The sequence below is a fragment of the Marmota flaviventris genome, chromosome 20 (assembly GCF_047511675.1).
Source record: "Marmota flaviventris isolate mMarFla1 chromosome 20, mMarFla1.hap1, whole genome shotgun sequence".
NCBI classification, from domain to species: Eukaryota; Metazoa; Chordata; class Mammalia; order Rodentia; family Sciuridae; genus Marmota; species Marmota flaviventris.
In genome coordinates, this window is record NC_092517.1 from 6,385,688 (window position 1) to 6,403,155 (window position 17,468).

Consider the following 17,468-nt stretch of genomic DNA (forward strand, 5'->3'; position numbering starts at 1 on the left):
GGTTGTGAATCACAACTTAATCAAAAAAGATAACAATGGGAAAACCTGGTTATAAATTCCATCAGGGCAGGACTGTTACTAATTCCTTCATGAGGTTATTTTCTCCACCAGAGTTTGCCTAACTCTAGAATGCAAATTTCAAGAAAGTTGAAAGGCTCCAATATAATATCCAGGCAGTATGCATTTTGAATATCCTTGTAAATACTCAGAACAATTTTAAACATCGATGTTGTATTTCACATTCTGCAGTTCTGACTTATAGTCACGTTGTAACTGGATTGTTCTTTCAGGTAATTGACTTCAATATGAGAAGGAGACCATAGGTGGAAATATTAGAAAGTTTCCTACATCAATTTCATTTCACTTAAGGTTTCATTTATTGGAGTGACTCCAAGATGGTTGGCTCTCTTTGCAACTTAAAGTAGTCCTGTTTGACTTTTTCATTATGTTTTTGTGATTTTTCCCACATGGGCTTTGAAAAAAAAATTTTTTTTAATGTGGTTTTTACTCTGAATGGAATAGTTACCAGTCACATTCAAGGCCTTTGCACTAAAGCAAGAGATAGAGAATACACCATGGCCAAAAAGAAATCACAGTGTTTGGAGAGAAAAGAGTCCATGTCTATCAAAACTGAAAAAAGAGCAAACCCTGTGATTTGTACCCCTGCTCTGAAAGATATGTACAGGGGTATTTTTGCCTTATTGATGTCACATAGCAAAAAATATCTTTCTCTAAGACTTCGCAGTGCAGAAGTGATGTGCAAAGTTGCATAAGAATGTGTATCAGAATCTTTCTAGTGCTTACCTCTATAGGGCAAATGTCAGAACAGGGTTGAGTGTCCTAAAAATGTTTATATATTTTTTTAAATGGAGAATTTATTAAGATATTAGCTGAAATGAAAAGCTCATTTTGAAATAATGTCTTAAAATGATCTTCATACCAGGTGTTCCCAAATTTCCCAAAGAAAAAATTGAGCCTCTGGAGGTGGAGGAAGGAGATCCTATCGTTCTCCAGTGTACTCCTCCTAAAGGTCTCCCGCCCCTACACATTTATTGGATGAATATAGGTAAGTAATGCTCTGTCCCGGGGGGGGGCATCATGCATCATGGAAATCATATAAAAATCCAAAAAAATAAAATATTCTTATAATAGTATCCATGTCGACTCAAGTAGGTTTGTAAAATGAGGTCCAATGAAACCTTGTCCCTCATCCTAAATACAAATGGAATAGCGTACCTGAAAACACTAGAAAAGTACTAAAGTTATCTCTTGATTTTTATCATATTTCAAAGAGGAGAGATTCTCCAGATGACTGAGTGTGTCTGTAAAAGGATAGTTTCCATATTCCAAAACAACTGGTCTACCCTTGGTATATAGGCCGTGCTAGAGTGGAGGAGGACTTGATTATGTTGCTGGTTTCCTTTGTCTCTGTGAGCAATGTTCTGCTTGCTAAATGCAGTGACCCACAGCATATTTAGTATCCACCTTGGTGCTCAGTTTTCTAAAAGGCTTGCTGACTCTCGATCTGAAATCTCAGGCTCCTGTAGAGGCCACGTCTAGTGAGCCTTAGCCGTCTTCCTGGATGTGCTTTTCACTGTGGCCCACAGAGAAAAATATTTATCCAGCACTCAGGAGGTAGCAAATGAAGCTACTCCTGACTACCATCAAAATTTCCACATTCCAGTCACTCTAGAACATCCCAGGCTACCTCCAGGACAGGGAGGTTAATATTATAGACATCAGTTTTGGTGGGAGCTCTGTTTTAAAGAAATACCATCCGAAGCAAATGAAAGTAAGAAGTAGACCTTGATCTCAATCGATCGGGTTTTGGATAAGCCATTGTCGACCAGCACAGCACAGGTAGAGAGACCTAGATGGTAAGAAGAATTTGAATGCACAGATTTCTTGTCCATAAGAAAAATCAAACCAATTAAAAAAAAAGATAAGAAAAATCAAGTCAAATAAATAACAGACAAGAAATAAAAACGATGAGGTAGCACCGTCCCCCCTTTGACGATAAGGTATTTCTTTTCAGAATTAGAACACATCGAACAGGATGAGAGAGTATACATGAGCCAAAAGGGAGATCTGTACTTTGCAAACGTGGAAGAAAAAGACAGTCGGAACGATTATTGTTGCTTTGCCGCGTTCCCGAGACTAAGGACAATCGTTCAAAAGATGCCAATGAAGCTCACAGTGAACAGTTGTAAGTCCAAATAATTTATCACGGCATCACGTGCGCTGAATGCAAATACGGTGTACGATTTCATCCTGAGTGAAGACAGTTAAAGACAGGCTGGTCTTTTCCATCATTGTTGAGTGCAACTCTAGAGACTGCATCCAGATGAAAGAGACATCTGCAGCTGCAGGTCCACAGTAGCTCTGTCTCTGGCAGCCAGAAAAAAAAATCAAATCTCAATTCACAGTCCAAATGTGTTTCATTTGACGTCTGCAGGATCCAGGCATTTTCAGTGGCTGAAATACACAGTGAAATCCCAGGGTTTTCTTTTTTCTTTTCTTTTTTTTCCCCTAAGCCTGTCTCAGGCATTGATCGACCGTGACCTTGGATAAACTAGCAGGCTGAAAATGGGAGAGAACATAACAAAGAGTCAAAAAATACAAAGAGTCTGGTAATAACATTTCCATCACATCAAGCTTTTTCTTTGTCCTTTGACCAAATTGGCAAAAGTTATTCCAATTGCCCCCTTCTTTCCTACTTGATTCTGCAGATGCTAGTCTGGGTTCCCAAATGGGAAAAAAGTAATTAGTGGGAGGAAGAACCATAAGATTCAAAGGGAAGAGATAATCCCCAACAGTTCCCCGACTGCATAATTGGCCCTGGTATATTGAAAGTTGGCATCACCATCCCATTGTCTAATTTGGTACATGAGTTTTTCGTGATTATGTATGAATGCACACGGTGCCAGGCTTCACTACAACATTTTTTTTTTTTGAGGATCCTAATTTCTCTTTAATGCAGCTGTGACTTGTATCCTCCCCAACTGGATTAACGTTTGGTGATTCAAGAGGAAGCTAGCTCGTCTTAAAATCCTCTTTCCATGTAAACCTCTAGTCCAATGTTCTAGTGAAGCCTGGTTCGACCTCATGTTGTAATTTTCCTGACCAAAAAAGTATTTGATTTTTCATTCTTTCTTGATATCAGCATCTTCCATTATGTATGTGTTTTCTTTTCTTCCATATTTTTTTTTATATTTCAGTAAAGCATGCTAATGATTCAAGTTCATCCACAGAAATTAGTTCCAAGGGTAAGTCGAACTTGGCATGTATAGACTGTTCTCATTTTTTTTTTCACCTAAAGTAGCTCATTTTCATCTCAGAATTTGAGTTTTTTCCTTTACTACCTTCACGAGTTTATTAAAATGGTTATATTCTTATTAAGAGACTAGCATAGAGGGTATAGTTATCTCCCTTCTCTTCTTACATGCAAAAGGAGTCATCTTTATAAATCTGTAGCTTTTTAAATATAATGAAAAAATTACAAATAATAGAAGTAACATACAGATAGATAGCTATAGTATAATGTATATATTTGATGGAATAATTATTTGGGGTCTCTCAAAATGTCTCATGGTCTATGAGGTTGATAGTCATTCAGTTTTTCCCTTCCTTTATGTATAGCTAAGTGTCAGGAGAAATAGAGAAACACTGTGTTACATGAATGTTTTTTTCCTGTAAGACTTCATAAAATACTTAATAGGCCATTATGCATTGTGCTTCTCTGAGAAAGAATATAGTTGGAAATAATTTCCCCACTCATTTATCTACGGAATCTTTAATTTTATTTGTTTCCATAGATCATTCATCAGAAATTGTGTTCAATGTAGGATGTCTCAAGCTTAATTAGAGAGTGGACTAGTTTTCTAAGGTTAGAAGAATCATTTACAGAAATGCAATGTGTAGTCCTCTCCTATCATGTGGACTAGAGACTGAACTCGGATTTCTAATACACGGGTGATATCAGCAGAGGTGGCTGAGGGCCCCCCTTGGCATACCCTCAGTGTTAAGGTGGGCTGATTCATCGGCAGTAGTTTTCTTGGCGATCAATAACTTCAACGTATATTTTTCTGTATCTTCTAACACTGAATTGAAATCTTTTTAGCCAGGTGTGTTGTCACACACCTGTAGTCTTAGCAGTTCAGGAAGCTGAAGCAGAAGAATCACAAGTTTGAGGCCAGCCTCAGCAACTTAGCAAGGCCCTGGGCTCCTTCCATCAGAAATCTGAATGCAGAGTCCAGGAAGGTGTATTTTAATAGAAACCTTATCAAATACTTAAGCACATTAATTAATTTTTTTTTTTAAAGATCACATAACCACCAAGCATGGTGCAGCCTGGTTAAAGTGCAGAATATAAAATCATAGCCTATCAACTAACTTAAGGGCTTGGTCGAGAAATTATTGGAATAATGCTGATTTTCTGAATTAGATGAGGTGATGTAAATCATAACATTTATAAAACTTTTCATTGCACTTAGCACATCTCAGGGACAACCCACTCTTTCTGCAAAGAGGGAGGGCAGTCTGTTTCAACAAGGACATAGAAATATGTGTCTGTACGTAGATGCGTGTGCACACGCATAGGTACACACACCTACCTAGATTGCCACAGAGTGTTAACTATCTGCCTTTGAAAATGTCTGACTTTTCTTTTCTCTTTTGTAGCAAATTCCATCAAGCAGAGGAAGCCTAGGCTGCTACTGCCTCCCCCGGAGAGTGGTGGCGAGTCTTCAGTGTCCGTCCTCAAAGGGGACACCCTGCTGTTGGAGTGTTTCGCCGAGGGCCTGTGAGTACCCTGGCTCCTGCTCGGGACTTGGTCCACTCCCTGAAGAATGAGACATCCGAGAGAAATGTGCTTGCATGCGTGATTTTAAATGCTTCGCTTCTTTTCTTTAAAATAACCCTGGTTACCGAATGTCTCAAAGAAGTGGCTGGGACGTCACCCTGCAGACTTGAGGCCATGACTGAAATTGGCTTGTCATCACACCTCTGTGTTTGATTGGTGATATTGTGAATTGAGAGGACAAAGGTGGCCTTCCCCTTACCTAAGCCGGTGGTCTAAGACGGCTGCGCACCTTGCAGCCTGAGGTTGCTAGCCATGAGCCTTGGTCCTCCTGGGCCAGGTTTGCCCTTTTGGCTCGCTTGGCTGGTCCCACTTTTGTTTGTTACAGTGCCAGCTCTGCCCCTTCTCATTTCCATTTATTGGTATTCTATCCCACTGCCCTTTGCACACAAGCAGGTTCAGACCACGGAATTCAAGAAAGTTTCATGTCAAAACCCAATGAGCTCAGAAAGCAATACACTTTTCCAATTCCTCCACCGAAGCCCTAAGGGACCTTGCTTGGTCATCTCTTGGAGTTGTTATATTTACTGAGTAACTGTTGCAGGCTTCTCTCACAAAACCACAGGACAACAGGGCATTCAGCAGGAAGCAGTGTGTATTCGTGCAGACATAGGCTCAGTGGATTCTTATCCAGAACATTTAGTTAGCATTAAGTGTGGGGAGGCATAGCCTTACATACTCTTGTTAGGGTCCTTTACCTATGAGTTCTTTGTTTCCCACAGGAGGTAATACACATTTCTGGTTAGGCATTCTATTGCTGTATACAGAGTAGCAAGGATGTTACAACTGAGTTGTGGAAGGCTCACATTGATACTAATGGTGTCCTGTTATCTTTTTCTGTGCTCTGAGAAAAAGCCTACCACATAGCTTCTCATGTCTATGTAAACTGGTGCCCTCTTATTTAATATTTGGTCATACCAGGTCACCTGTATCTACCACTATCCTTCTGCATGGAACCATCCCTCCCTACTATCAGGAATTCCGTGAAAAAAAAAAATATTTTTCCTTCCCCGGCACCCTGGTTTATTCATTTACACCTTAATCAGTTTTGTAACTATGGGCTTTGGGGAGTCTGTTGAATTGAACAAGGATTTGAAATTTTAAAGTCGCTCGTTCATTATTCAGTCTATATTCCAAATGACTAATTTTAAATTAGATCATAAAGAAAAGGCATGGAAATTATTGTTTCAAGAAATCCTATGCTTGGTAGATTGTTCTTTCCACCCAGAACAAATATCTAGGTTGGTTGTGTGAATCAAATCACCTGTATACTCTGACATGCTCTATATGCTGTGACATGACCCCTGTTTAGGACGTTTGGTCTCTGCATTGTGTTAGGAGGTCACAGCCCTAACTCTCAGTTTGATGGTAACCACCACCATTTTTGTTGTTGTATTGGTATGTGTTTACAGTGGTCACAATTATATATTTTTTTTTCAAGCTTTTGTGGGTTGGTCGGGGCAAACCTCCCAATAATTCTTTTCACTGATCTCTCACAAATGCCATCATTTACCTTTTGAGTTGACTGAACAGACCGTCCTCGGAATACTAGAAATGCTCTCATGTGCTTTATAGAAATTAAAGTGTCATGAAGGGATATGTAAAGAGAGTGCTCCATGTTCAGGATGTGGGGATTCTGAAACCTTGTCCCAAGAGGTTTGGCTTAAAGTAGTTCTTATTCATGCAAGGTTTGGTTTGGGCATCCTGTCTGTCTAGTTCTCTTTCTACATCAAAGTGACACATTGTTTAAAAAAAAAAAAAAAGTTTTGAAATTTACTCTATTTTTTTCTGGGGAGTTTTAAACCATCAACCTTTCATAGTAACAAAATTATAACCATAGCCAAGACATCCTGCCCTTATTTTGTGTCAAGCATTTGGTTTTGGACTTCACACACATTAACTCATTTTACCCTCATCAGTACTTTTTGAGACTGTAATTATTCCCATTAGCACATTAGGTAAATGAAACCCAAGGGCCCTCTGGGAGAAGTGAAGTCACTTCTCTAAGCTCAGGGAAAGGTGACTGGGATTGCCTCCTGCCTGTCCCCAGCTGCAAATTACATCTAAGTCTAACTCAGTTCAGGATAATGTGAGAATCAAGTGAATGGCTGGAAACATCATTACCCAAGTGCTATTAGGAAATGTTCCTGAAGTTCGAAAAGAAAAAAAAAAAAATTGTATGACTCTATCTAGAAGTTCTCGCAGTGACAGGAATCCACCCTTCGAGAACACTGCATGTTCGTTCATGTGAGTCTCAAAATCAGCTTATTAGATTCTTTGGACGGAAAGGTATTAGAAAACTGGTCATTTTCAAGGACTGGGGGTAAAACAGATCTTGTGGAGAGTGAGATGCTGGCACGATTAAAGCAGACTCAGGAAAAACTCCTGTTTGGAAGGCACCAAGGTCCAGAGAATCCTGGGGCTTGGCAGATTGCCCCCGTAACAGATGGAGAGAAAGACAAGTAGGCAGGAGACCTGGGCTACTCCTCCTGTTCGGTGTGTGGGCAGGAAGTTAAAGCCTAATGCTCTCTCATGTTCCTCTCTGACCATTATTACAATTTCCTGAGGACGGGGGCCAGGTGCCGCAAACGTGGTCCAATATAAGGTAGTTGCTTCCAATCCATAATCCAGGTCAGCCCTTGGGCTTTGACAGAAGGCGGAGAGAACAGATGTGTGTCAAGGGCCTTCATCTAACCTGCGGTGCTTTTTTGCATAATAATTATTTTACCAATTGCCTACACATACAAACAATTTGAGATAATTGATAGAAGCAATTTGAGGTAATGGCTTAATTATTAACTAGCAATAATTAAATTAGTAATTGAATGGATAATAATTAATAATTTGGTGGCAAGCAAATATTTTAAGAATGTAGAGTTAAGAAGGACAGGGAGTCCTGTACAAACCACACGGTAATAAAAAACGACAGGATTCGATTCAGATGGACTGAACTGCTAATATGTCATTTTTTTAAATTCCTGTGACCTTAAGCAAATTAATCAGCTTTGTGGAATTTTAGATTCGTTACTGATAAAATGATGCTAACCATATCCAAGTTTAGTGCAGACTCAGTAACTTTCAGGTTTTAGTGGTTAAAAGGATTATGGTAAGGAAGACCATACAATGTTAATAAAAATAACAAATCAACCTTCCTCCACTCACCCTTTGTATTCCAACTGGGGAGGGAAAAATAAAATAAAATTGTCCTCTACCACTTAAAATTAGCCATGTTTAAAAATCCCATCAATTTTCACAATAAGGGGGTTTTTCTTTTTCTTTTTAATATTTTTTTAGTTGCCTATGGACCTTTATTTTATTTATTTGCATGTGGTGCTGAGAATAGAACCCAGTGCCTCACACATGCAAGGCAAGTGCTGACCACTTAAAACCAGTGTGTCTCAACTCCCTTGCACATAAAGTCTGTGACAAGTTACCACTTGTCTTGTTTGTATGGTTTTTTCTTTTTATACTATGAATTGAACCCAGAGGGGGCACTTAACCACTGAGTCACATCCCCAGCCCTTATTATGTTTTATTTTGAGACAGGGTCTTCCTTAGTTGCTTAGAGCCTTGCTAAGTTACTGAGGCTGCCTTTGCACTTGGAATCCTCCTGCCTCAGCCTCCTGAGCTGTTGGTATTATAAGTGTGCATGTGCTAGTGCTCCTGGCTTGTACGTATGTTTTAATGCAGTGAGGCAAGGGAGATTTGATGCTTGCCTCCTTTCCCACATGCCCTCAGATGGAAAAGCTTACGTCAGTAATTCCAGTAGCTTGGGAGGCTGAAAAAAGAGGATCACAGGTTCAAAGCCAGCTCAGCAACATTGAGGCCCTAAGTAACTCAGTAAGACCCTGTCTGTAAATAAAATACACAATACGGCTGGGGAGGTGGCTCAGTGGTTCAATCCCCGAGTTCAATTCCTGGTACGCCCCTCCCCCGCAAAAAAGAGTGGAAAAGCCACAGGATTAGCATTTTACATACTGTGAAGTCTTAAATTGCCCTGACATGAATGGGCTGTGCACTTGGCTCTGCATCTGAGCCACCTTCCCCAATGCTACCGTCTTGGGGACCGCAAGGACAGTCCCAGCTTCCCTTTCCTGGGTCCTACTTTATCAGGTTTTTCAAATTAACTGCAGGAAAGAGGGCTATAATCTCTGGCTCCCTCAACCTACCTGTAGGAATCTTTTCCCATTTGGAAAATATCTTGTAATTTATTTTATTTATTTATTACAGACCGACTCCACAGGTGGAATGGACGAAATTGGCTGGCGATTTGCCAAAGGGAAGAGAAACAAAAGAAAATTATGGCAAGACCCTGAAGATTGAGAACATCTCCTACCAGGACAGAGGGAATTACCGCTGCACGGCCAGCAATGACCTGGGAACAGCCAGCCACAATTTTCGTGTCATCGTCGAAGGTACATTTCCCCGGATGATTTTTAGTTTCTACTTGAAACAGAAAAAGAATTCCTACCATGAGTGGGGCTTGGACTATGTCCTGTGAGTGTTAAAACAGGTGAAGATTCCCAGCTTTTTACTTGAGCCTGGGCACAGAATTATAATACACGTCAGTCACTCCAGTTTGTCATGAACCTGCCAAACCAGGGTGGGAGGGATACATGAGAGGGACAAAGGACAAGAAAAGGTCTCACATGAAGGACAGACAGGGATGATCTCCGGATTTGTTCATGTATTCATTAAACCTCTTCTCCTACATTGTCTATGTGACAAATGACTTCTATAGTGACCTCGGTATGATCAGGCCCAACCTTAAACAGTACGAGAAGGAAGGTCCAAGATGACAGATTAGGATACACACCATCCTCCACGGTGCCTGGAACAACATTTGGACTTGGCGTCTCGTGGCGTCTGTAATTTTCTGTGTCTTTATTTCACTTCTCCGCACATTAGTTTCTTCACCAAAGGAACGTGCCAGGCAAATTATTGTAGCACTACCCTAAATTCTACATTTTTTTTTCACCCATATCTTGAGTTGAGATGGTTCTCAATATGTTGCATGGATGATGTTCCATGTGTTGTATGGATCTTGAGTTCTGATGGTTTTCAGCAAGTTGCTACTGGGGATATAAGAATAGATAGTATAATATGTATGGTACACAGGTTCATTCTTATTCAAAAGCACAAAACACACAGTGTACAGAAGTCATCTCTGTAAATCCAAGCTTTATGGATCAGCGGAGGTTCTACCATCTTTTTAAAATTTATTCTAATTTGTTGTACATGACATCAGAATGCATTACAATTCGTATTATATAGAGAGAGCACAATTTTTCATATCTCTGGTTGTGCACAAAGTAAAGTCACACCAGTCATGTCTTCATACATGACCATCTCATTCCACCATCTTTCCTACTCCAATTTTCCCTCCCTCCCCTTTGTCCTATCTAGAGTTCCTCTAATCCTCCCTTGCTCCCACCCCTCCCCAACCCCATTATGAATCAGCATCCTCATATCAGATAAAACATTTGGCATTTATTTTGGGGGGATTGGCTAACTTAGCATTATATTCTCCAGCTCCATCCATTTACGTGCAAATGCCATGATTTTATTCTCTTTTAATGCTGAGTAATATTCCATTGTGTATAAATGCCACATTTTTTATCCACTCATCTACTGAAGGGCATCTAGGTTGGCTCCATAGTTTAGCTACTGTGAATTGTGCTGCTATAAACATTGATGTGGCTGTGTCCCTGTAGTGTGCTGTTTTTAAGTCCTTTGGGTATAGACCGAGCGAGGAATAGGATAGCTGGGTCAGTTTTATCATCTTTTGTTGTATTTGCAGAGATAAGTAGGCAGTGATGACCCCACTTAATAAAGAGGGAAGCCACACAATGTGGCGATTGGGGCTGTCCCCGCTGACAGAAGTGCAAATCATCTGATCTTGCTGTGAATTTGACCAATGCAGACTATTTTCTGTGGGTCTGACCACATTGAGGCCTTCCATCTGTGGTTAAGTTGACTGCATTGATCAGATTAATGGAGTGATTACTGCATTTGTACTTATTTAGTGCCATGTAGGCTAAGCCATTGAAAGGGGATTGCTCTCCCAGGCTACCATCTAGATCTTCTCTCTAGGGCTGCCATTAATATTCCAATAAAGTTCACCTCTGAGAGCTTCAGTTTGCCCAAGGAACACCTAGGTAATGGTCTGTTGTTTTAATTAATGTGAAAAAAGAGAGACTCAGACACAAATCCCACTCACGAGCAAATGTTAAGATAATTGATTTTGTAATGACCTTGTTCCGAGCAATACTGTGTCTCTAAACCCTCTCCACCATGGATATGGCGAATTGTGATAGAACGAAAAACCACAGACGAGAATTCCATTTTCTTTGGTTTAGCAAGAGGAGAAAGTCTAATACTATAGCAGGAAGTCTAATACTATGCACTGTGTTCACCCCGTGGCATCAGAGATATACGCCTTTGACAATAAATCCTTCACAATGATATTCACAGAGGAAGTGTTTGAAAGATTTATTTTGTCTCTAAGTTTAATCATCCTCTGAAGTGTCTATATGATAGGGCTACGTACTGCTACAAGGATATTTTTCTACAACCCCTTCTCCTCCCCAGCACACACTAACCCCACCAATCAGACATGTGTAATTGTTAGCTGTAGCAACTCTGAGTTGCTGAGTGTTTCAGAAAATCCTTCCAGATGGCTGGAACATCACTACGGTAGCTGAATATTTTAACAATCTGGCCACGGATTTCTTGACTGTTAAGACCGAAGCTTTCAAAAAGAAACGCAAGGCTTGCAAAATAAATAAATAAATAAATTAGCCAAAGATGTAAAAATTAATTATGCAATTAAAAATGTCAACTGTCGGACTCCAAAGGAATATAGGTTTCCTGGGGGAAAAAAAAAATTGTTCTCGCTACTCCTAAAACAGCTAGTAGCACTGTCAAGATGTAAATAATGTGTTTATGAGGAAGAGTTCATCATTTTTCTCTTTATTGAGAAACTACTTCAGGTGCTCTGGAAAGTATATTTTTAGAATTTCTCTTTACGCATGCATGCAAAGAGAGAATGGTTCTCATCGAACCCTTTTGGTCCCTAAAAGGGTGAAAGCAGTAAATATAATTTTCATCAATCTTGTGGAAGGAGGAGTTTACTTTTAGACATGATCATCATTCCCCCCACCACCCACCCCGTTCCTCCTCCTCCTCCTCCTCCTCCTTCTCTTGTTTAGAAACCCAAATTAAATATCGAGGGCTTGCCATTACAGGAAAGGGTAATTATACTGGGAACTCTAAAAATCTAGCCCATTCTGAAAACACCCTAGGGTTTGTAGAAGTCTAGCTTGTACTGTTTTCTCTCTACTTGTGATATTTCTTCTCTATTACAAAACACAATCCAAATCTTTATCATTTCACCGACAACATCTCAAATCCAAAACTTTTACTCAGTTCAGATTCTATAATATATGAGAGTAAAATAGGATGTCTTCACTGTACTTTCTAGGTGTCCAGGATACTGGTATTTACACACTCTCTAAGAAGAGATACTGGACAGGAATGGGGAATTTATTTCTGAACCAAGAAATAAACTATGACCCCCAATAACTTCAACTGATTTCTTAAAAATAAACCCCCACTAATAATTTTTGTGTTGTCAGCCTCTGAATCAGTGAAGTCTTTTAAATTCTACGAATTTAAATCAAAAGATTTTATTAATAATTATGCATTTATAATATAATCCAAGATAGGCTTGAGTCTTAAAAGGACACTGTGAAATCTAATGCATTTTAATCATAACCAATGTAATTGGTTACCAAAGTAATCCTTCTTTCTTTTTTTTCTGTACTGGGGATTTTACCCAGGGGCACTTAACCACTAAGCCATGTTCCCAGCCCCGTTTATTTTCTTATTATTTTTTTTTATTTTGAGACATGGTCTTGCTAAAATGTTTAAGGCCTTGCGAAATTGCTGAGGCTGGCTTTGAACTTGTGGTCCTCCTGCCTAGACCTTCCTAGTTGCTGGGATTTCAGGTATGTCCCACCATGTCTGGCTAAGTCATTGGTATTCTTAAGAAAATATTAATTTCAAATAAAAAATGTATTTCTAGGGGGGTGCCGTGGCACATGCCTATAATCCCAGTGGCTCGGGAGGCTGAGGCAGGAGGATCACAAGTTCAAAGCCAGCCTCAGCAACTTAGGGAGACCCTGACTCTAAATAATTCACACGCTCAAACATACATATAGCTGGGAATGTGGCTCAGTGTTTAAGCACCTCTGGGTGTAATTCCCAGTGTGTGTGTGTGTGTGTGCGTATTATATATACATATTTTTTTTCTAAAGAGTTGCAGTTAAACCCAAATTTGATGACCCTAACAATTGACTTATTGGGTTATAAATATTTAGTGAGAACCTATGATAAAATTTCAGTAAGAAAATACCAGCTGTCATATGATTGACAGGTGTCAACTTCCTGTTGTATTCTCCTCCTTGTGATAAACACCTCTTAATACCTTCCTTACATTCTTGGCACTAGATATTTGCACCCCTATTTTCAGTAGCATAAAATAAATGTATCATCTTTTTTTTGGTTACAATTATGCTAAATTGGGTAAAGTTACAACATAAAGTTTCATCTGTTTGTCATATATTTCAGGTTAATAGATTAAAGAATGACATTCAGTAATCCCCTCCAAATTTTCAGTGTTGGCTATTTTTGCTCCCTCTCTCTCTCTCTCTCTCTCTTTTTGGTGGTACTGGGGGCTTTAACACTGAGCAACATCCACAGCCCTTTTTACTGTGTATTTTGAGATAGAATCTCATTATTTGCTCAGGCTGGCCTTGAACTTGAGACCCTCCTACCTCATCTTCATGAGTCTCCATGCCATGGCATCCTTCTCTGGATTCACTGTTTTTGTTTGTTTTTTAGTTTAATCTCATCCTCTAAATAAACTTGGCCTTATCCTTCAGGGATACAGTTGCATGTTCTGAGCTTTGGAGAGCATCTATTTGTTCTCTGTCCCCACTTGCCTCTGGCCTGCACCTCAACTGCCCCAATTTCCCATCCCTTAGCTAACTCCCCCTGCCCCACTGTGTTCTTGCAGTGAACTAATCAGCAACAAGCTGGTGTGTTCTGTAACTGCCTGCGGTGGCGAGCATGGACCACCAGGGTGCAGTGCCTGCCGACTCGCCCAAGGTGGCTTCTGTCTTTTCCACTGAAGTCTCTTTGGGGACGGATCCTTGCATTTTAACTTGAAAGCACTCCACATATGTCTGTTCTGAGCAGACCTCACACCTAGCAGAGGAGATCCAAGGAAGAGTGACTTTCCTCCCAGGTCTCAGGAGATCACTAGTCTCTTACCTCTCCCTAGGGACTTCAGTTCTGAGTGTCTCAGCCCCTCTGCAAGGGAGGGCAGTGTCTCCCTACCTAAGTCTCCCTCAGTGTGCATGATGAAGTCCTCCTCTGCTCAGGAGCTGCTTACTTTTACAGGGGAAGGAGGCATGAAAAGACTGTATTGCAACATCCAAGCATTCACAAAGTTTATGAAGAAGGGTCAAGTTTATTTGGAACTTCTTTTTTATGTTGTTTTTGGTGCCAAGGATAGAACTCAGTGCCATTTGACCACTGAGCCACCTCCCCAGCCCTATTTTTGTAATTTTATTTAGAGACAGGGTCTCACTGAGTTGCTTAGGGCCTGGCTTTTGCTGAGGCTGGCTTTGAACTCACAATCCTCCTGCCTCAGCCTCCCAAACTCTGGGATTACGGGCATGTGCCACTGTGCCGGACTACGTGGAACTTCCTAAGTCAGTGGATAGATTTTTGGGGAGCTTGGATTTATTCAGAAGCATGAAGCAAGAGTTGGTCAATTGATTTGACCTGGGACCTGGTTTGGGTCCAAGTTGGTAAGATAGTAGTGAACCAGAAGCCATTCCCATGGCTTCAGAGTCTCAGCGCTGCTTATGCATAGACTAAGTCTACAGATCCTTGGCAGGACCAGGAGATGAGGATTCGTTTACCAGTGACTCTGGGAAATTTAGACAAATTCTCCAAAGCTCAGCTTCTGTGCATAACTTGATAAGGTGAAACCTTAAGACCTCTTTTTTTCCCCCTAAGAGTAATGGACCTTAATTCAGACTCCAGAAGATGATTAACGAAGTTTGTAGAATAAGAACAGAAATAGAAATCTGGATTTTGTTACACACGAAGATTTAGAGAAATGCCATCATTTGAATGACCTTTATTTTTACATGGTCTGAAACCAGTAGACACAGTACAATAAACATAAACATAAGGTTCTTGGAGAATTTTTTTTTAACTTCCAAATTTTTTATTTTATTGGGGTTGAATAAAAGAACCCCTCCCCAAAAGAAAAGAAAAAAAAAGAACAATGACATTAAAAAATGTAAAACAAACACACTCTTTACCTCAGAAAGTGATCCACAGTTTATAATCCAGACAATTTGTGTATTAAACTATGTGACGAAACATTTCCAGATTTATTTATGAATACAAGTGTCTAGCTTGGAATTTAACAATTAAATCCACACCCTATGGAATAATTCCAAAGGCATTTCTTTTGCTCAGACTTGAACTTCGTACTTATTTGTGCATATATACACGTGTGTGTGTGTGTGCGCGCACGCGTGTGTGTGTCTATCTTATTTGTTTCTCCTGGGGAATTTATAGATATTTTTGCATAATCCCCTTCTTCCTCCCTTACTTAATACATACTTAAAAGCTATTTTTCGGGGCTGGGGCTTGTCTAGCATGCTTGACACTGGGTTTGATCCTTAGCACCATGTATTAAACAACTAAAATAAAGGTATTCTATTTATCTACAACTACAAAAAATTTTTTTAAAGCTATTTTTTATTTTCTGCATATTTACATCTTTAAAAATTTTGCTTTTAAATAAAAACAGAAATCCAAAATGTCTTGGGGGAATTATCCAAGCAACAGCTGATGGAATTATTACCTGCAGGTTTTGCATAGTTTTCTCCAGAATAAATTAATCCAAACCATCCACACATTAAATATTGTATTTGCTGAAGACATAGTCACATTCTTAGGGTGACAAAACATGACGGTGATACTTGAGCTAAAGAAAAATGTTTTGTTCCAAAACACCACCTAGAATTCCACTGTGAAGCATTAGGGCGCAGGAAGATGCCAGTGATTTCCATATTTTATTTCTTCCAGGATTGCTTGTTGTCTTCATTCCCTGTCCCTTTTCGAAAACAGAATCTCTAGGAAAATAATAGTTTCCAGATCAATTAGATAAATAGGAATAGGTAGAGATACATAAATGCTATGAAATCATTAATTAATAATTTGAATGTTGGAAATTCAAATACTAGTATTTTGAAATATTCCCCAAATGTATTCCTAAAATATCAGCCTTTTTCAGAGGCTCTGCTGCAGCTTGCGGATAAGCTGGAGTCAGCACATAAGGAACGTCCCATGTTTATTCTTCCTTTATTTTCTGCTAGTGAGATAGATGCTTGTGTAGCTAAATGAAGTGGTTGCATTTAACTATTTTTAGCATGTTGATTTATTATACATGCTTAGCATCCAGATTAAGTACACACATACACACAAACACACGCACACAACAGATTGCACAAATAACAACGCCCAACTTGCTTCACAGAACAAAATGTACCAAAAAAAAAAAAAAAAAAAAAAAAAGAAAGAACTGTGAGCGACTTGGTGGTGTCTGCCCTCTGCTGGTGCTTCCGAGTACTACAGGCCTAAGCATTTGGGGACCTTTTTTGCTACAGATCTCTGGAAACCTCTTCTCTTTGTTTCCAGAACCTCCACACTGGACCAAGAAGCCCGAGAGTCGCGTGTACAGCACCGGTGATAGCGGCATCTTGCTCTGTGAGGCGGCGGGGGAGCCGCAGCCCACGATCAAGTGGAGAGTCAATGGCTCCCCAGTGGACAGTGAGTTGAAACAGCCCGTGGGGCCCCATTGCAGAAACCCTGGCTCTGTGTCAAAGGGACTTGGGAAGTGGCTGACGAGCAGGACAGATGGACCAGGAAATCAGGAATGGCCTGATTGGAAGCAGTCTGATTTCTGAGACCTGAGGCCTGGTGGCCTGTGTTGGCACGCCAGCTCTGTCACCAGTTATGGGCATATGAGGAAGCCTCTTAGAAACTGTTCTTTTTTTTTTTTTTTTTCACCAGGAAAAAGGAGAGAAAAAAAATAGCAGTGAGTCATGGGGCTACTGTGTGGATGAAATAAAGCAAGTCACATGGCGCTCTGCACGGAAGCTGCCACCTAAGCAACAGCCCCAAGTGTGCCTTATTATTATCATTTCATAGGACCCTCAGGAAACCTTAGCCCTCCATCCTTAATATCTTCAAATGTGAGATTCCCCCCTCCCATCTCTTTAGAGAACAGAAAAAGAAGTGAAACGAGGTTTGGACTTGTCATTTCAAAAGGAAATAAGAACAGTTTTTAATGGATAAAGATTGCCAAATAAGAAATGCAGATTAAAACATAAAATCATAAAATTTTACATTTGAATGCTGCTCTCTTTGCGAAAGGCACTCACAGATTATCAGAAGAACCTTAGAGAGGTCGTACTACTTTTCATATTTAACAGATTCTTGTCTCCGGTAATATTTACGG

The 17,468-nt window shown here is 40.0% G+C and overlaps 1 protein-coding gene across 1 annotated transcript in view; it reads left to right on the plus strand.

Annotated features, from left to right (window-relative positions):
• Chl1 (cell adhesion molecule L1 like) overlaps positions 1-17,468 on the plus strand; it is a 192,819-nt gene that overhangs the window by 130,822 nt on the left and 44,529 nt on the right. Inside the window, exons 6-11 of the mRNA XM_027931903.2 lie at positions 944-1,066; positions 2,036-2,206; positions 3,219-3,266; positions 4,681-4,801; positions 9,089-9,273; positions 16,646-16,777. Coding sequence (XP_027787704.2) covers positions 944-1,066; positions 2,036-2,206; positions 3,219-3,266; positions 4,681-4,801; positions 9,089-9,273; positions 16,646-16,777 — 780 coding nt within the window. The remainder of the gene's footprint in view (positions 1-943; positions 1,067-2,035; positions 2,207-3,218; positions 3,267-4,680; positions 4,802-9,088; positions 9,274-16,645; positions 16,778-17,468) is intronic.